A 20,157-nucleotide genomic window follows, 5' to 3' on the forward strand; every position below is an offset into this window, starting at 1 on the left:
TGAGCCGGTTATTTCGTCTAGGTCCCATTGAATGGGGTTAACAAATATTTTAGTGGGTAAGATGGACTCTGGTTCTTCAGGGGTCTTTTCAAGGTTGTGAAGACGGGACAGTGTATCCGCTCAGGTGTTTTTAGATCCTGGTCGATAGGCTATCTGGAAATGTAACCTGGTAAAAAATAAAGCCCACCTGGCTTGTCGCGGGTTGAGTATCTTGGCTTCTTTCAGGTATTGGAGATTCTTATGATCAGTAAGTACGAGAAAAGGTTGTCTAGCCCCCTCTAGCCAGTGTCTCCACTCTTCCAACGCCAGTTTTACCGCTAGGAGTTCTCTGTTGCCTATATCATAAGTCCTTTCTGCTGAAGACGATTTCTTTGAAAAATAGGCACAGGGCTTGGGTCTGGTTGTGTTCTTAGAATACTGGGACAGGATGGCGCTGATGTCAGTTGTGGAGGCGTCCACCTCAATAATGAATTTCTTTTCGGGATCTGGGTGTTGAAGTAGTGGGGCTGTGGTAAAGGCAGTTTTCAGAGCTTGGAATGCTTGTTCAGCTTCATGATTCCACTGAAGGGTCTTGGGTTTCCCTTTCAAGAGGGAGGTAAGGGGTACAGTTATCATACTGTAGTTATGAATAAACCTGCGGTAAAAGTTGGCAAAGCCAAGGAATATTTGGAGCTCCTTGATGGTCTTAGCTGCTGGCCATGAGGTGATAGCTTGTGTCTTTCGTTTGTCCATCCTCACCCCTTGGTGATTGTGTATCCTAAGAACTCAATGAGTTCTTAGGATACACAAGTTGGAGCTTGTGTAACTCTGAGTTGGAGCACTTGGGCAACATGACATTGGTGATCTTTTTCTTTGGGTGAGTAAATTAGGATGTCATCTATGTAGACGAGAGCAAAATGGTTCAGATTCTCACGGAGGAATTTATCTATGAAGCTTTGAAAGACGGAGGGGGCGTTTACTATGTAGACCATACGGCATCACCAAGTATTCGTAGTGTCCAGCAGGGGTGATGAAAGCCGTCTTCCACTCATCTCCCTCTCTAATTCTGACCAGGTGTATGCGCTCCGTAGGTCTAACTTGGTGAAGATACGGGCATCTTGGAGCTGTTCGAGAGAGGATGGAATTAGTGGAAAAGGATAGCTGAATTTTACCGTTATTTTGTTCAGGGCTCTGTAGTCGATGCAAGGCCTCAACCCTCCATCCTTTTTTGGAACAAAGAAGAAACTAACCGCTGCTGGAGAAGTAGATGGTCAGATGTACCCTACCCCTGTTTAGGTTCAACACAAAGGGTGATTGGTGCAATTTGATATGTCACGTACCCCTTATTGATCATTTCTCCTGTGACCCCGTAGATGGAGTAGGGCTGTGTAGTTCGAATCCTTTGGAAACGATGGGTCTTAACGAGTTTTCGTGAAATGAAATTTCCAGCTGATCCGGAGTCAACAATGGCGGTAGCCTCTACATCGAGGCCTCTAAACTTCAAAGTCACAGAGATGGTTAGTGGGTTAGAAACAGAGAGTTGAGGAAGGACCGAACTCACCACTAACCGTGGGGGACGAGATGGGCAGGTATGTATGAAATGATCACCACTCCCGCAGTACAGGCACAATTTCTGTTATCTTCGCTGATTTCGTTCCTCCGGAGATAACCTTTGGAAATCCACTTGCATTCTTTCTGGTGGTGGTTCTGGAGCTTTCTCTGGTGTGCTTCGGCAGGGAATGTTATCTACTGAGTGTACTTCCCGATAGCAAGACTGGGACCTTAAGTGAACACGGAGAGCTTGTTGCATGAATTTTTCCAATCCCAGACTGTCATCAACAATGGCGAGTTGGAGTCGGAGTGCAGGATTTAATCTTCGTCGATACACAGTTAAAAGGGCCTTTTCATTCCATCAACTTGCTGCGGCCAAAGTGCGAAATTCAAGAGAGTACTCTGAGAAGGTTCTATTTCCTTGTCATAGGTTAAGCAGCTGATCACTGACCAAGGAATCCCCCACCGGGCATCCAAACACTTCCTTGAAATGAACGATGAAGTTCTGTAAGGAGGAGGTGATTATGGATTCCTGGAACCATAGCGCTTCAGCCCATCTTAGTGCTGGCCCGGAGAATTGCTGTATGATAAACAAGATTTTTGATCTCTCCGTAGGACACTGATGCATGTGCTGCTCCAGTGTAAGTGAACATTGTAGTAGAAACCCATTGCAGTCCTCCTCCCTGCCGGAGAAGGGCGCTGGTTGTCATATCGAGCTTGCCATGTACACCAACGTGGGAGTCAAACTAGCGGAAGCACTGTCCTCTGGCTGCGCTGAATTCATCGTTGTTGTTTCGGTCAAGCCTTCTGTCAGGATAGACTCTGGAGACAGAGGTAGGTGAATTCAGAACAGTGATTTATTGAATGATATATACAAGTGCTCGGTGAATCCTTATCCTCAAGTGCACGATGAAACTCTGTAGTTCAGATGGGGGCAGTATGGGAGTCAAATGGGATGGGAATGCAAACAGATGAGTTCGCTAGGTTCTGTAATGTCAAAGCCACAGTCACTGATCACTCACTTATATTCTTTTCTTCTTTAGGTGCCGAAGACAGTATCAACTCAGGGTAATCATGGGAGACTGGTGCTGGTCCTGAGGGTAGCAGAACAAAAACACAGGTTAGTGTAACACCAAAGGTGAGTATACGTTACGCTAGGCTTGCAGGAACTCAGGAGACAAGTGGGATGAGACTGTTCCTGTTGGAGGCTTAACGGGGAACTGCGGTGCGGGTGAGTATTTTTATACTGGTGGCGATTGGCTCTGTGATGCGTGGCAGGTGTGGCTGGTTAATACTCAGGGGACTGTGATCGTTGTTGTTTGTTGGAAGCCGGGCTTGCCAGATCCCTGACAGTAATTTTGTAACCCGTTTACCTGACAGCTCATTGTGCTTTTCTTTCCTCAATCTCTTACCTCTACTTGGCAACACATTAGATGCTGTCTGCATCGGAAGGTTAGTGCTTCTCATTATCGAGTACACATACACAATGGATCAGAGACTTTTGCATCTGCATGAACCAAAACTCCAGTTATCTCAAATGGTGGCTCAGGTTCCCCAAATAACTGTGCTATGTCTATAATGTAGTTGTACAAAGACTTTATGGTGCTATGCTAGACAACACAACTTCTGTCTGTTGTGATAGCAAGAGAGTCAACAACTGCATACCATGACCCCTGCTTATCCCTCCGGAGTCTAAGGGTATTTTTGGGGCCTGGAGAAGTTTTGTCAAGCCCTGACATTTGTGCTTTTTCAGTTTCTTATAAATATCTAAATTAATAAAGTCTAATCTCACTGTAATCAGCACAAACTGGGCTATAATAATATGTGATCAGCATGTATGTACATGATTGTGTTTTTGAGGAAAAAAAATTAGGCGTGGTTAGTGAAAAACTAAAAATGTTAAATCACTTGAATAGGGGCATAAAACACATACAGAACATTGGTTCCCAGGACTTTTGAGAACTGGAGCTTGTAGCCTTATGTGAAATTATGTGAAAATCATCTTGTTTACTCACTTACAGAAAACAATATATTGATTAAAATGTTATAAGCCACTTTTTGTTGGTAAAAGACATATGTGAGTAGGTGTCAACTATCATGAATATCATTGTGATTTACCCCTGAGAAAACAAAGGCCTGCATAATGAGCTGCATAACGAGCCTTTCAGTCAGGTTTGTCACTGAGAGGGAGGAGTTACAAGAAAGAATGTGAGAACAAAATAAATGTATATAATTTTATGTTTTGCATCATTACTCCAGTCACAATCCTTCAGAAATCCTTTTAACAATCTTATTTTCTACATAAAAACATGTATTCTTATTCTTATTATTATTAATGTTGAAAAGAGCTGAGAATATTTTTTTCAGGTTTTTTAGAGGGGGTAAATTGAAAAAAAGCATTGTTTGTTACTTTGTTACAGTTACATTTATTTGTTACATTTATATTATTTACATAAAGCTTTTGAATGGTATAGTATTGTATATTATTGAAACTTCATAATGTTTCACTTGATTATATATTTAGTCAGGAATTATAGTTTGGAAAAAGTCTTTGGAAAAAGTCTAACTAGTAAAATGTTTACACGCTATGTGAAAACTAGTACAATAATATTAATAAACACAAAAGAACCTTACTCATGTTTATGATCTCTGCTGAATAAAGTGCTTCATTCTTTTATTCTGAGGAAATCCAAATCTCAAATCCTCAACCACATAACATCTTTTTGGGGTGAATTCATAGACTGTATAAAAATATGGACGTAGTGTCCGTGACGTCACCCGTAGACTACTGAAGAGAGTTTTTGAAGCCGAAAGTGTGTAGAGCGGGCCGTCGCCATCTTGGCAGCGCGTCACCGCGCGACTCTCCCGGACAATCAAAAATGGGCAAAAAGGCGGGAACTAGTTGCTGTAGCAACGCCCACCTATCGTGACGGCAGTGTCAGCAGCGGCAATCTCCCTGTCACTCAAGTGGCCACGCCCTTTATTATGCAGAACTTTAAGTCTTAATATAATTTAAATGGATGAGTTATAAAAAAGTTCACCCCCCTCACAGTTGTCATGAAGGGCAAAATTAGCTATTTAGACCAAAATCATTTTTTGAACCAGGCTGTAAACATGTTTTTTCCTGCTGTAAAGTTGGGCATTTTAACATGGGGAGTCTATGGGACTGACTCACTTCTGCAGCCAGCCTCAAGCGGCCAGTCAATGAATTGCAGTTTTAGTCACTTCCTTATTGTCGCTCGGGTGAATTATGTCTTATTCCTCTCAACGCAAAGCAAACAGTAAAATAAAAGAATGGTGTGTATGCGAATCTGTATGTGCATGCATTTATGTGTATATCTGTACGTACATGTATGTGTGTGTGTGTGTGTGTGTATATAAGTGTGTGTGCATGCATGTGTACATGCATGTCTTTGTGTAAAATTAAGCTGTTGGTCACTGCAATGTCCAGGAAGTGCTGGAAAATTGTCCCTCACTTTTGGCAGATCCATCACACCCATGTAGAGAAGCAGAATGGATTTAACTTTCTAATTAATACTGAATGTAGTAAATTAATTTAGACAAGGGTTATGTTTATTGCATTACAGTCAAAAATAATTCCATAATTCATACTGCATTTTTGCTTTCTTTTGTGTTCTAGAGAAGATATGAACATATATGGTCTCTGCTATTAACATGGAAGCAGAACTGTAATGATCCCTGATGTATCGTGAACCGTATTAGAAATGGCTTTTGGAAGAATTTGGATACAATTAAATGTTTTATGTCTTTTGTCTTTATTGTGTGACACAGACGTTACTCACGTGACCAGACCACAAGATCTGTACACAACATGATAAAAATGCAAAGCAATTTTGAAAGGGAGTCATACGTTGATCTAAAATAATATTCATAACATCAACTTATTAAAGAAGATGTATATGTGGAACTGTAATTAAACATGTTCAAGGGCAGCTGTAAAGATTACAAAGAATTACGAAAATGGCAAGAGAAGCTGTATGCATTAATTTGTTCAAGAAGCCTTCAGGAAGCATCAGATCTGGGTGTCACAGTGCCGGAGGCTTTGGATTGATTTTCTTCAGCTTCTCTGTGATAGACAAGTACTGCTTTTTCCTCTCCTCCTCAGAGAGTGAAGATGGATTGACCTCCAGGAATTTATATGCATCTCTAGACTGAACACTGAAGACGCCTTGAGCTTTCTGACAGCACACACCAAATCTCTTCCAGTACTGAAAGATAAAGACATGCCACCATTAATCACATTTACTAAAATATATTTTATTAAATACATGGACATAACGGAATTAGTTTCAAATTCAATAATGAGCTGCACTGATAATAATAATAATAATAATAATAAAAACACAGCAATGATACATGGAAAATAAATAAAAATCAAAATTTTTTTCATTGTGATTTTAAAGGGTTAGTTCAATTTAAACTTTTAAAGCCAAGAATGGTTGTAAAGATATAATTAAAGTCATCCAAAGGCTCCAAAAGATTTAACCTCAATTTTATTTCAATGGAAAATAACCCCTCCAGTTAGTATCCGTTTATTCAGTTGGGGTAGGAGCCTGATGTCCCACAGCTGATAAATTGAGAATTAGGCTGGAATTCACCTGTGGTTTCTCTTACTAAACTCAAAAGCAGTAAAAATGTACAGTTAGCCTAGAAAACCTATAAAATCCCAGAACATTTATCTTAAGAGTAATACACATTACCACATGTAAAGAAAGAGATGGCAATCACAATAAAATATAACTGTACTTTACATTATGAAATAAAAATTATTTCCAAATGAATATGAGACAGTAATATTGTATCCGTATAAATTATTGAAGTGCAACAATGGAAACATTTTACATTTAATGCTTTTGAAAATCACACACGAACAATGAAACATCTTAATATGTACAGTTTTTAAATGGAGTATGTTACAATAATAGTTTAATAACTGAATCAATTCTAAATGTATTAAATGTGATAACATCTTGATTCAACAAAAACAGGTGGCTGCAGTAGCTGCACATAACTCATCTACTGGGCATTATTGTCACATTTTTGAAGTCATGCTATTTTTCTCTCATCATATATCTGAATTGTTTTAAACTGATAAGTGTGTAGATGCATACTGTAGTTTTTATGTAACAGAATCTTTGTGGGATCATGTTCCTTAGGCATAATGTGGCATTACTGCACAATATGACTTCTAGAATAAAACCATATTTTTACTAGATTAGTTGTCAAATTTAGTACTTAAGTCTAAATGAATATTAAAGTGCGTAACTTGTGTTAAAATGTAGAAGTAACACTAAACAGGTGACTAAAAAGTATATTATAGCTATATACTGGGCATTACTGCCACAATATGATTTGATATGACTTGATTGGGTTTTGTCATCAGATGGTTTTAATCTGACACCAATACCATTTCCTACAGTTTGTCTTCTATTTAATTTACAGAAGTGAAGATTTTCAGACTTCAGGTTATCTAAATATGCTCATTTGCATATGCTAATGAATGCCAGAGAAGATAAATAAACATGTAAATAAAATCACAAATGTGGATAAGGTTACAATACTGTTTGTCTCTTCTGTCATTTTTGACCTGAACCAGCCGGTTCTTTTAAGGCCTCCATGCGATGCACAACTGCGCATTTATTTATTTAGATCTTTTTTTCTCATCACACGGAGTTTAAAGTCACATGGCTTCTGATTCCAGTTAAGATGGCAATAATGTTCAATGATTAGACACTAGCATCTTGCTTAAGATTACAAAACTCTTCTGGATTGTGGAAAATACAGCATCAGCTGTACACTATACTATACACTGTACAGTATATTATGGATAGACAAAAAAAGTGAGAACTCATGAAAGGCATAAATAAATCACATCAGGAACATTTGCTCAACGTCTAACTTACCTTTGCTGCATCTCCAATGGAGTTTATAAACTCATCCTTCATGTCCTCCATGTCAACCATTTCCTCCCCAACGAAGGTTTTATCTCTCAGCGTTTTCAGAATAGCATCCACCTTCTCCCAAAACTTTTTCAGATCAATCAGAATTTGTTGGATTTGAGAAAGACACAGCTGGACTTCCTTGAGGTTGTCAGGGTCGGGAATCTCACCTGGAATCATTTATAAGAGATAATTGAAGAACATGTCAAGAGCATAACATGTATGCAGATGAGTTTACTGTATGTTTGTAACAATAAAATGATAGAGAGACTCTCACCCATCCGTATTTTACAGTTGGCCAGCTGCAGCTGAAGATCAAGCTGCTTGGTTTTGACGTTCCACTCTTCATTTCGTAGAAGGCTCTTCTCAGAGTCGAGTTGTTTCAGTTTTATACCCAGAGCGATGGCATTAGGCTGCTTCATAGCATCTGGATAGCCTCTAAAAAAGTCGAGGAACTTCACAGTCCAGTGGCCATGTTCTTCCTGAAATCTTCTGATGAAGCTGTTCAGTTCATCAGTGTTTGCTTTTATTTGTTTCTCATTCATCTCCACTTTGTCGACTACTACTTTCAGATCCAGTAGGAGCTTGGCCAGAGCAACCTCCAGACCCTTCATCTCATCAGATTTTTTATCTTTTTTTTCTTTGGTATCTGCTTGTTCTTGATACACATCACTGGTGCTTTTTTTCACACTTTGGTTGTGTGTATCATACCTGAATAATACAGTGCATCTCAAATAAATAACTGAATACACCGATGTGGTCCGGATTTCATTTGCACAAGACACTGAACAATTTTCTTACTGAGGACAAATGTAATTCTATACAACAGTTCAATAGGCACTTTCACACTGGAGGAACCTTTTCATAGTTCCTAGAACTATTGGTGGAAGTTCCCAGTTGTTGGCGTGTTCTCACCACAGAAATTAGTAATAGTTTTATTTCTATGAACTCCATTTGGGGGAACTTAATTACCTCCTACTTCAGAGTAGAGTCTAAAACAGTTCTACAGGAACTGTTGTGAATCTCTGATCAATACAGCAGTGTTCGGTTTCTAAATTAATCAAAAAGAAGAGTGCTTGCTAATGTAGATAAGACCTCCCTTCCATTATTTTTTCTGAATAGCAATTTATTTGAAATTTGAAAATAATCATCATCTTTACAAACAAGACAACAACAATAACAACAAAAGATGACTTTGGACATCAAATTTACCTCCAATTATAAAATCACCCAGATTTATCACCTCTAAATTATAATTACTATAAGATATTACTAATATTTTCACCTCTTCACTATGTCATCCACTTGTACTATGATGTCAGCGATCCACTCTTTGGCTTTCAACAGGTACCTCACCGCCAAAACTGGTTTGTTCTTCTCCACGGCTGCTTTCAACATTGGAAACAGGGAAGTGACCAGGTTGGAGCTCGTGCCAACACACTACGAGACAACATCAATCAAGTTAATCATGTGAAAGACTATTAAGTCATGACAATTCACAGTGACTACACAACCATATACAGTTAAAAACATCAGCTCATCATAACAGTATAATAACTTCTGAAGTTATGTGACGCTGTCATGACTAATGGTGGTCATTTCTTATTTTCTAGTTTTCTCTTCCTGTTCTAGCGCTTTGTGTCAAGTTTGAGTCCTAATATTATCCAGTGTTCCTGTACGCTTTAGTTCTTCTGGTAGCTGTGCATGGCCGTGTTGTCTTGTGATACAAAGGTGTCATGTTTAAGATTATAATTATCTTCGTGCATGGATCACATTGTTTTAAGCATGCTTCTCAAATTTTTCCACCCAGTTCCATGGTGTTCTAGCTTTGCCTTCTCTGCACTTTCCTTCCTGTGATGAACTGAAGCTCTATCTGTGAATCTTTCTTTGCTGGTTTTGATGAATCTTTGGAAAGACTCCTCTCAGTCCAGAGCATGGGCGTCACTAGGGGGGCTTTCTACTCTGCATCCATCCCCCCAACCCCGCCAAAGATTTAGTGATTAGCTCCATAAACTACACAAATTCGTATCGCCGCAGTCCCTTTTAAAATTCATATTAAAAATGCCAGCAGACTTCAATAAGCTTTTTTTCTCATCTTTCAGTGCGTTTTTCAATCCGGAGACCGCAGCAGCGCAGAGCGAGAAATAGAGGACAAGTTGTGTGTTTATCAATAGATTGTTATAATATCTGCATCTATGCAGTTCTTTGTCATTAATCCAGTTTTTATCAATATGTATTATGCATCATGACGGGGAGCAATCATACTGTAAAGTTTTCACTGCATTCACCCCTCATCAAACCACAGTGGTTTCCTCCAGCGAAAATGTAACTTTAGCCATTACACATATGAACACATACTTTATAAAATGATCATGTTGCCACTTTCATTTGAAAATGTAATGTTCATTATAAAACATATTAAAGTGCATGTGGCATTAACTAGGCCTACCATACAGTCATGCACAGAATGATTAAAGACGGTTACAGAGAACAGCACAGCATCCACATAATCCAAGAGTTAAAGGGGGAAAGACTCTTTTTGAATAAACATTTAAATCAGGGCTGATAGCTGATATTGGTGTTTATGATTAATTATGCCTGATACCCTCAGCAGAAGGGCTTCGGAAGATCCAAACAGCAGTTGTGTTTCAATAGCTTGATCTCTGATCAGACGCTCCAGCTTTGGGAATCCTCCCAGACTCAGGAAAGTCAGGTGATAAAGGAGAGCCGTTCGCTCCGCAGATGGAAGAAGCTCCTGAATGAAATCTGCTTTCAGTATAGCGTTGTCATCGACAATCTCTGAAATATTTCAAACATTTGGGATAGTTAACATCAGTCGGCACTCAGAAGCTAATGGATGAAAAAAATCTATTACTGTACAAATAAAAGGCTATTTTGGTTTGAACTTGTTTTAATTAAATCAATACACTCCAAAAAAAAAAACCCATTCTGGGTTTGTTTCAAATTTTGAAACTTTCTGGGTTTGTTCTTTTTTTGTGTGTACGGTTTAGTGTAGTGTTTTCAGCACTACTAGGTATTCCCTGCAGAACTGGGACAAGAATCACAGTCATAACATTTAAAAGGGAACTCACCCTATTTCCAAGGCCCTGGTTACACCTGTTATTAAGATGCATACTGGTTAATCGGATCACAAGTGGACAAAGGAGACATGTACATGTTTACACCTGCTGTCTCTTTTGTCCACTTTCAACCACCTCTGTCCTAAATACTTGGAGGGGAGGATTTAAGGGTGAGCAAAAGAATGGGCGCATACAAATGTACATATAAAATGTGACTGGAGACTGACAGGAGCGGGTTTTCATTCATGCATGGGGTGTTAGAAATCCAGAATGGTGAGAGAACATTGTTTTGAAAAGGATAAACATACCAAGCACAAACTTTTTCTTAGCTGAAAATTTTGAAATCCCGTCCGGCTTGTGCGCTTTCATTTTCCATAATGTTTACACACTCAACTACCTCTGGAAGTGGTTGAAAGTGGACAAGCTCAAAACTTTTCACACGCCATGATTAGCATCATCCAACAAAGACCAGGAACCCCCTATCTGAGGGCTGTCCCCCCTAAAAATATCACTACAAACAAAGATTGAAAAATGAGAAAAAAAAACACCTAAAATTATGAATGTGAATCATAAATGAGTGGTGTATAGGTGAATAGGTGTAGGTATAATAAGAAGTCAAACGAGCTCGGAAACCGAATGGGTGACGAGGAGCTTCAGCAGAACATCAATGAACCGTATTAGATGCGATGCTGTCAGGCCATATGTCAGTAAACAGGAGTCTTCCTGTCCTGCCAGCTGTTATCTAAGAAGTGCACACATAAATGTGCTGGTGCGCGCTGTAATTAAAGTGCTGTAACATATTCAAACCCAAATGAATCTATGAGTATTAGGGGTGTAACGGTATGCAAAAAAAAATCACGGTTCGGTACGTACCTTGGTTTTAAAGTCAACAGTTTCAGTTTATAGACCTGCTCAGATTTCGTTATTGCGTTGGCCCGATCGGAATTAAGAGCAAAGGTCTGTTTAAATGCCGACAGAAGCTGCGTTTGAATCACAATCGTTTTTTTCCTAGTTGTAGTGATGTTCACACTCGTGATGCCTTTTGAAAACCTTAGGCCGGTGACACACTGGCATATTGCACCTGTCAAACAGTCTATTTTGCCGTCAATACTGTTGACGGTGTTCTTTGTCATTAGGCTTTATATTTATGCTCAACATGAAGAATAGATATTGTTGTAGTGAAGACAAGATCCTGGTCTGTCGGCGCCTCGGCGGTCTCCCTCTATGTCATCTACAGTAGCAGCAGCGCGCCAGGCACGATTCTGGTGTGTAAAGACACATAAAACGCAAGGCAGCCGTCACGCAACTGACACGCAGCAGAAACGCCACGCAGCCAGTGTGTCACCGGACTTAGAATCAGCTCTAGGGCGGGATTTGCGCTGAACGCGGAGACTTCCGCCACTTAATATGTTCATTTGGAAACCCGAAAATGTATATGTTCCGCAAACAAAATATTGCATTCGGTCATTCGGTACACACGTGCACCGTACCGAAAGCCCTGTACCGAAACGGTCCGGTACGAATACGCGTACCGTTACACCCCTAATGAGTATGCAGGTTGCAGTTATCTCGTCAGTTAAGTCATGAAATTACAAAAGATGGCGGTTAAAGGTGCCTTAAACCTGTGCAGGCAAGTATTTATTATTTATTTGTAACATTTACAGCAGTGTCAGATCCGCATCAAGTTCAGCAGCAGCAGCAGCTCTTAAAGTAGCAGCCAAAATAAACTAATAACCAGCTGCTGTGATGTCTGTTAATCAAAGAACAAAATTAAAAAGAGGACATCAATTACTTCTGTAGTTTTAAGCTTTATCTATATTAAACTTTATTAAATTAGGTTATATAAGTTCACTTAAATTATAAGTTATATTTCTTATAAGCCTTATAAATGTTAAATTGATAGCGCTCAATTATACTGTATATTATTTCAGTGATACTTTCCTTCAGTCATAAAAAAAAGAGGGCACACATATTAAAAATATACTTTGTTGTTTCTACATTAATTTGAAGATTGAATATGAAATTATTGCAATGTAAAAGTATAATTAAAAACCATTTATGTTAGGTGGGATTTTCTGGTCAACTAGTAGTCGTTCATTTTGAGCATTACCCAACTTATTGCAAATTTATTAATAAACCATTTAAATAATTCTAAGCGCTCAAGCACATGGATAAAGCTCGCCACAGCGCACCGACAGAAGAAATGATTCTGAATGTGTGAGTGAAAACAATGCGGAGGCTGTATTACCATTTTAATAATTCACTGATATAAAAGAGCTTTCTTTGTTTTCAGTTAAAGAGATGAAGTCAGCAACACTGCGAATGCGCAAGGTGTGCATGTTTCATACGAATTACATAATCAGATCATTTGCTTTCCTTTTAAATTGGTTCATTTGAAAGTAGACATTTCACTATCTATAGAAATATTTAATATGTCTGTAAGGCAAAGATATACACAGAGTTTTGCGCTCAAGTTCACAGACAGAGACAGCAGAAAGCACATCCTGTTTGCTTTCATTATTTTTTGCTCAATAGGATGTTAAGTTGTCAGATCAATGTGCTTGCAGTGGTTGAATATCTAAATAAGAGACATCATCCACATAGTATTTTAGGTTTGGTGTGGGACTGAGGATGTAAAATAATTTAATATTTACAATATGACCGTGTGGTGAACCTAAGAACCAAACTGATATTTAACTGTTTTCCCCACCAACATTTATGAAAAAAGTTGGCAACCATTGCCAGCGATTTTGATGATTTTCACTAAAATTTGATGGCCCCCAGTATATTAAACAACATTAGAGCTTCTACTTTTAAACTAAAAAAAATCAGTTTTATTCTAGCTTAATGCATTCTTTTTTTTTTTTAATCAACACTTGAATTTTAGGTAGGTTTCATAAAAATACATAATTTTGAGCAAAAAGGTGAGAAAACTTTTCTTTTACCAAAATCTACGATTATCAAAGCATAAATCCAGTAAATAATTTTCCCTTAACACCTCCAAAGAGATTGCTCTTTTCTCCGTCCTGTTCACACGTGTTTTTCTTTGGGAGGTTTTGTACTCGTTCAGAAGATGTGTAATAGCACCCCTCGAGTGTACAACAGTGAAAACACAAAAAGCCGTAAAAGATTGTTTTTGGCGGGGAAGCGTTTTCTTCTGAAAGATGAGATAACTCATCAATGGTGGGGAAAGAGTTAAACATGGTCTCCGTGCCATGTACACATGTTATATACCTTTAAAAATTTGCTCTTGATAAATTTTACGTTTATTGTCCCCCCCTTCTGTTAATTTACGCCCTTGATATTAATATTATGATTAGTTAAACATTCTGATTTATAAAGTGTTACTGATAATTTTTGTGATTGTATTTGCTTTGTTTCAGAATAAACATACCTAACTCAGCTGGTACCAGCTCTCCAGAGGTTCCTGCAATAAAAAGAGAAAATACAGAGTGGCATCAACAGTGAAATTAACAGCTATAGCTACAAATAGCACATATTCATGTGCTAAAATTACTAAAAAAAAAAAGAGAGACCACCATCAGCATGTAAGGTCTGTGCCAAGGTTTCACACCAAAAGACCACATTTTACGTAAACAGAATCTATATTTTTATGTCATTTGATGTGATTGGTAAAATGACCACATCTCCTCAACAGTAGAGCAGAACATAATAGTTTTGAGAGTTTAAAGATATTCTGTTGATTTTGAGGGTGTGTACTTCCTGGGGTCTTTCATGTAAACACCACATGTATTTAGGAGATGTGTGGAGTAAAAGGAAATATAGGTTTTATCCAAATTTTATGTAGTAAAATTAAAAAAAGTAGAAACTACAGATACTTGAAAATGTATTTTTGATTGAGTAAAAACACTTGAGTACTGTCCACCTCTGCACAGAACTGTTATTTCAGGCTAAATGAATGAGTTTAAATTAGAAGGTGTCTTACCTGTGGTTTCAGCCATGTTTTTTAATGATCTTTCACTGGTGAAGCATCCAACTGTAAGGACTCTAAAATAAGAAGAATCAACAGAATATAAGCCTAAAAAAGTTTTGTAACTGAAGGTGTTTAGACAGAGAGCCCAGAAAATCTAGTGACATCCCTGCTTCTGAACAATGGTAAAAACAAAACTAAAAAAAACTATTCTCAAACTCTTCTTAATCTCAAAGCGTACATTAAATACTACCTGTCAGGACACTGGTTTGATCATCAGCCCTTCTCTCTCTCTCTCTCTCTCTCTCTCTCTCTCTCTCTCTCTCTCTCTCTCTCTCTCTCTCTCTCTCATTTTATTGGCGGGTCGCAACCAACTTGTTCAGGTGCATACCGCCACCTACTGTACCGGGGTTTGCAACTTCAAGGCTTCACGTACTTAGCATTTTAATAAAAAAAATAAATAAATAAAAAAACCACTTGTGATCATCAGGCCTTCTGTTGTGTTATGTCTTAAGTGGTTAATTCCACTCACTCTGCCTTCACAGCTGCACCTCCAGCTCTCCTCACACACACCTGTCTCTCAATTTCTCATTGATTTTCTTCAATACTTATGCTTCTCTCTTTCCGTGCTTCTTTGTCACTGTATCTTGGCTACCATCCATTTCACTACTGCCCTTAAATCTCTTTTGCTCTAGTCGTGCCTAGTTTTCATGCCCTGTTTGTTTATTTAATCTTGTTTTTTTTCCTTTTTGATGTACCCAGTTCCCGTACGCAGTTCAGTTGTGGATTCCTTACCTCGTTTCTGATTGTCAGCGTCTGTTTTGGACTATTGTCTTTACTTTTGTTCAATAAATTTGGCAAACTGCGAATCTGCTCTTGGGTCCCTTTTTTTTCTCCCAGCAACCCTAACACTTTCAAGTCTTTCTCTTTACTGAAAGATACATTAAACAACACTTGATTCAGAAGATTACTCTCAAAATGCAGTCATATGCAATGCATGCTAAGAAATTCTCTGCCCCATTTTTACATCAAAAATAACCAAGAAATCCTATTGGGGTATAAATTCCCTCAATCAGTGCTCAATCACACTTATCTAGTACAAATATGTAGCTATGTTTCACTGTGAATGGTTTTCTTTATTTAACTCAAAAAATGGAAGTGAAATGTGACAACATGCCCAGTAGGTGGGGCACATAGTAATATTGTAACATGACCATATACCATAGCTTAAAATTTTTGTCTTATCTAATGAAAAATATGTACAAGACCAGCTGAAATATCTTAAAGTTAACTTATTAACCTTTCAAATAAAATTAACGGCTTTTTTGACAATAAACGCTTTGCAACCATGCAATACAGCTATACAGTATAGCCCAGTTCAAAACAAGTATATGAAGAAACAGACATTCAGAAAAACACAGACATACACTCCCCTCTCTCCACACACAGCTCTCACACCGGACACACAGAGGAGCCACAATGCTTTACATTACTTGAAATAATAATAATAATAATTTCTAAACATTAAACATTGACTGAAAGTCTTTATTCTCCTGTTTCTCATGGCTTCTCATTAAAACTCAAAAGTAAGTCGTGTAAAATATATCAATAACAGATTCGTCTCCTTTTAAATTAGCACTAAAATTATAGTTGAGTACAGAAATGTACTTTTACTATGGCAAAATAGATATTTAGCAATATCTTCAAAAACATTTTCTCTCTGTATAATGTTGATATGATAACTAGTAAATGGCGTAAATTTGGTTATGCTAACAAATGTGGAAATATTTAAACTAGGCATGTTAAAACCAACCACATGTAATGCACATGTAATGATGGTTACACTTTTAATAATAACAAATAAAGTAGATCAGTTTGGACAACTGTGTACTTGATAGTGTTCTACTCACTTATGGTGTTTTCAATGTTCTTTTCCAGCTGTCTTCCAGCAAATACACCAGCCTTATATACAGTAGTGCTGCTATAGGGCAGGGCCTGCTGGGGCTACAGCCCCGCCTTAAATTTACATAGCACCTGAAAAAAAAAAAAAACGTTTTAATGTATATTATGTTTTATAATATTATAAATGCAATCTTATATTTCCTACTGACACATTACAGCAAAAGATCCCTGTGAGACTTTATGGGATCAGAAATCCGCCAAATGTATTGCAGTCACAGATAGATAATAAGCATAAATCAAAAATTAAAAAACACGTGAAAAACGCGGTCATGGATAAAAAAAATAATAAGCATGATTCAAAAATGTAAACACATTCAAAATTATATTGCACAAAACTTAAACATGGGTTCAGAACTTTCCAAATCGCAAACAAAATCAGGTTTCCCGCTCAAATGTTATTTTTTTGTGTGCTTGTGGTCTTTCCCCCTTTGCTCTTGTTTCGACGTTCTGCACTTGTGTTTATAAATGTTGCAGTTAGAGTTTCATGTAAATCAGGGTGGGCTTCAGCGTCACCATTGGCCCACTAGTTCTAGATTGACAGCTGCTCCTCTAGCCGATCAGTCCAATGGGGAGTTGACGTCACTCCAATGCAACTCGTGGCTGCTGGGTGAAGATGGATAACCAGTGTCAGCAGGCAAATGCCAGACAATCTCAGGTAATTAGCCATAAATATTGTTTAGTGGGTGAAAGTTTAATGAAATTGCTGGACTAATGGGACGTCCCAAAACCATTGTATCTGAGCAGCACATCAGACGATTGATTGAAATTGGTCTGAGTGTACCTTGCATTACAAAACTGCTTGGCATGTCAACAAGAACCATAGAACGTAGAATGCAAGAGTTTGGTTTATCAGGGATAGGAACATACATTCAATTGACTGATAAAGAGTTCAATTACATCACCACTACAGTATGATGAGAAGACACTTGATGCTCTTGGTCATCGAGTCCAGTGGAGCAGAGTCTTCGACTCTATGGATAGAGTTGATTCAGCTGGAGGCCTTGGTAGAATGTCACAACTTGGACATGTTGTAAGGAGAACATATTCAGTTCAGGCCCCTCTGCCCGTTAGGTATTTGGATACCAACCACAAGCTGAACAGGTAGGTTAAATTATTTTTATTATTTAAGTCACTTCTTGTACAGCAATATATCTTATCTATTTTTAAAGGTGCCTGTGTGCAAAATATGTTTTACCTTTTGAATTCAGATATGGCTTTGTAATATTAGGGGGCATAGATGGCTACTCACGAAAGGTTAGTGGTGGATCTTTATTTGTGTGACTCCTGTATGTGTGATACAATCATGGAATAATTGGGTAAAATTATTCTGTTGCCAGTAACTTTTCTAAATTATTTTATGAGGCCATGTATCTGGGGGCTGCAACCAACAACAACGCAGAAAGTGCACTAGGTTTCTTCCTCAAGGCAGTAGAAAAGAGTTCCTTCACGGTATGTATGTACATTTGATACATTGCAATACAATGTTTTGTCTATACTGTTCAATTATTATTATAATTTTTTTAATCCAGGAGCTCAACATTTTGGTTCCAAATGGCATTTACCCACTGGAGGAGCAGAACACTGGAGTAGTGGTCCCTCGGGTGGAGTAACAGCTAATCACTAAAAGCTATGGTTTAAGAGATAAACTCAAATCCAGCACTATATTGTGGGTGATATTACCAGTATATCAAACCCTGCTAAATGCTCCCCCTGAATGAATGATGCATTTAAAGTCTTCATATGTTGTCGTGTGCTACTGGAAAGGTAACTGCCACAAATCACGTGAGACGCAAGCTCGCAACTGTGTGTGCGTATCTCCGCAAAGTGGATGTTGTAAACACAGCTCTGAAAAAATAGTCTGCAATAGGAGTGCAAATGTAATGTAATGTAATAAGTTTCGCCCTTTCGAACCTCAGTTTTCAGAGTTTCAAAACTTTTTTTCACCTAATCGCACACCAGTTTTCAGATCACTATTTACAAGGTTTCAAATCTTGAAAACAAACTATACACTGGGAGAACAGTGACAAATTCGAAACTCTGAAAAAATGATTGCACAACACCATAAAAAAGAGTGTTGCACTTCTGAAGAGGGAAAACTCAAAAACAAAATTACGTTTGAAGAGATGTAATTTTTTTTTTACCACTTTGAAAGCCTGCAAAGCTCTGTTTTCAGAGTTTCAAAAAAAAAATTCACACATTCGCACAACAGTTTTCAGATCACCATTTACAAGGTTTCAAACCTGGAAAACAATCTAATACAGTGGGAGAACACTGACAAATTTGAAACTCTGAAAATTTATTTGCGCAACATCGTAAAAAAATGTTGCAGTTCTGAAGAAGGAAATCTAAAAAACAACATAATGTTTGCAGAGATATTTTTATTTTTTTTACATTTTGCAAGCTTGCAAATCTTATTTTTCGATCTTGCAAAACTTTTTTTTGTAAGATTTTGAGTTTTCGAACACTTAGTTTCAACCTTTCAGACCTGTATTTTCAGTTTTGAATCATGGCAGGATTTAAATCCCATAGATATCAGCTAAAGGAAATGAAAATATACTATATACTAAGGTACATAATATATGAAATAAAATAAGGTACATTATTCTTTTGGTTTCCTTTATTATTTCAACACATTTAACTTGTATTGATTAGGCCTACAACAAAGTGCATATACTGAGACGTATACACAGCTTTTACCATTTAACATAATCTGGCTCATATGTGGTAAGTGCAATTCTCAGGCACTGGGATAACTTCTCATTGCTCAGGCAGCAACGTGCCTTTGTTTTGATTTCACTCATATGAGAAAAGCTAGACTCACATGTGTAGATGGAACCAAACATTGTCAGTATCAGCACAGACACTTTCTTAATTGTGGGGTATTAAGCCTGGCTAATATGGTTACACCAAAAGCTGATTGGACCTTCAGACTGCAAGTGCAGTTTCAAAGCAAGTGAAGACTGGATATCAATCGTTTCTAGCTGAAGAGCACCCCATCAATGTAAGGCATGAGCTCTTTAAAGGGATAGTTCACTCTCAAATTAAATTTTGGTAAGTTTTAGCTTACCTCAAGGACATCCAAGATGTAGGTTTCTCTGTTTCTGCAGTATTTCCCATTTTGATATTTTTAGGTCCAACCGTTCTTGTCTGTGATTCACATAATGGATGTCTATGGTCACCACCTCAAAGAGCATGCACAGAGGAGTCAAAATTAAACAATTCCCCATCGTAAGTACACATTGATGACCTAAGACGAGCGGATTGTGTAAGAAAACGAACAGTATTTATATCATTTTTACCTCTTGTACACAACCACGTCCAACTTATCTAAGGGCGCGCGTGCTTCCTGATGTGACGTTCGCGCGCGCGCTCTGGCTTTAGTCTGCGCAAGCGCGGAAAGCGCCTGAAGCGATCTCTCGCGCGTGTACATCACTTATTGTTTACACTTACTGCCTATGGTTTACACAGATTTCGGAAGTATTACCTTTCACTGTGAAGATCTAAACATATTTAGACGTACAGGAAATTGTAATGGAAGACGATTTCAATATATCCATAGACGTTTAATTTTTTTCACAACCATATTTATTAGAAACAGAATACACAGACCAAGTACTCAGGAGCAATCCGCTGCAGCAGCACGTCTTCAAGCCTCAGAGACAGAGATCTCTTCAAAACTGGTGGTGTTTTAGTA

The 20,157-nt window shown here is 38.0% G+C and overlaps 1 protein-coding gene and 1 long non-coding RNA gene across 3 annotated transcripts; one reads left to right on the forward strand and one right to left on the reverse strand.

The window, feature by feature from the left end:
• Window positions 1–5,313: 5,313 nt before the first annotated feature.
• LOC132137746 (uncharacterized) lies at window positions 5,314–16,419 on the reverse strand. 2 transcript variants are annotated; one of them, XM_059547622.1, is made up of 8 exons: window positions 16,412–16,419; window positions 14,517–14,578; window positions 13,965–13,997; window positions 10,096–10,289; window positions 8,776–8,930; window positions 7,768–8,201; window positions 7,455–7,660; window positions 5,314–5,759 (listed from the first exon to the last, which is right to left on the reverse strand). In XM_059547622.1, exons 2-8 carry the CDS (start codon window positions 14,530–14,532, stop codon window positions 5,577–5,579), a joined length of 1,221 nt encoding a protein of 406 aa, XP_059403605.1. In that variant the 5' UTR covers window positions 14,533–14,578; window positions 16,412–16,419; the 3' UTR covers window positions 5,314–5,576. The 2 variants fall into 2 exon arrangements, with proteins under 2 accessions (XP_059403605.1, XP_059403614.1); XM_059547631.1 differs by lacking the exons at window positions 13,965–13,997; window positions 16,412–16,419 and having other exon boundaries at window positions 5,315–5,759; window positions 14,517–14,574.
• A 981-nt stretch (window positions 16,420–17,400) lies between these two features.
• On the forward strand, window positions 17,401–17,900 carry LOC132139548 (uncharacterized). Its single transcript, XR_009433640.1, has 3 exons — window positions 17,401–17,564; window positions 17,672–17,717; window positions 17,826–17,900. It is a non-coding gene; the product is annotated as an uncharacterized LOC132139548 (long non-coding RNA).
• Window positions 17,901–20,157: the final 2,257 nt, after the last annotated feature.

The sequence above is a fragment of the Carassius carassius genome, chromosome 1, assembly GCF_963082965.1.
Source record: "Carassius carassius chromosome 1, fCarCar2.1, whole genome shotgun sequence".
In the NCBI taxonomy this organism is placed as follows: Eukaryota; Metazoa; Chordata; class Actinopteri; order Cypriniformes; family Cyprinidae; genus Carassius; species Carassius carassius.

Excerpts from the sequence above, each read along its gene's own strand:
- LOC132137746 (XM_059547622.1), bottom strand. Across the intron at positions 10,290-13,964 it reads GCTGGTACCAGCTGAGTTAG|AGATTGTCGATGACAACGCT; the intron begins GTATGTTTATTC and ends GAAATATTTCAG. Across the intron at positions 5,760-7,454 it reads CCATTGGAGATGCAGCAAAG|TACTGGAAGAGATTTGGTGT; the intron begins GTAAGTTAGACG and ends TTTATCTTTCAG.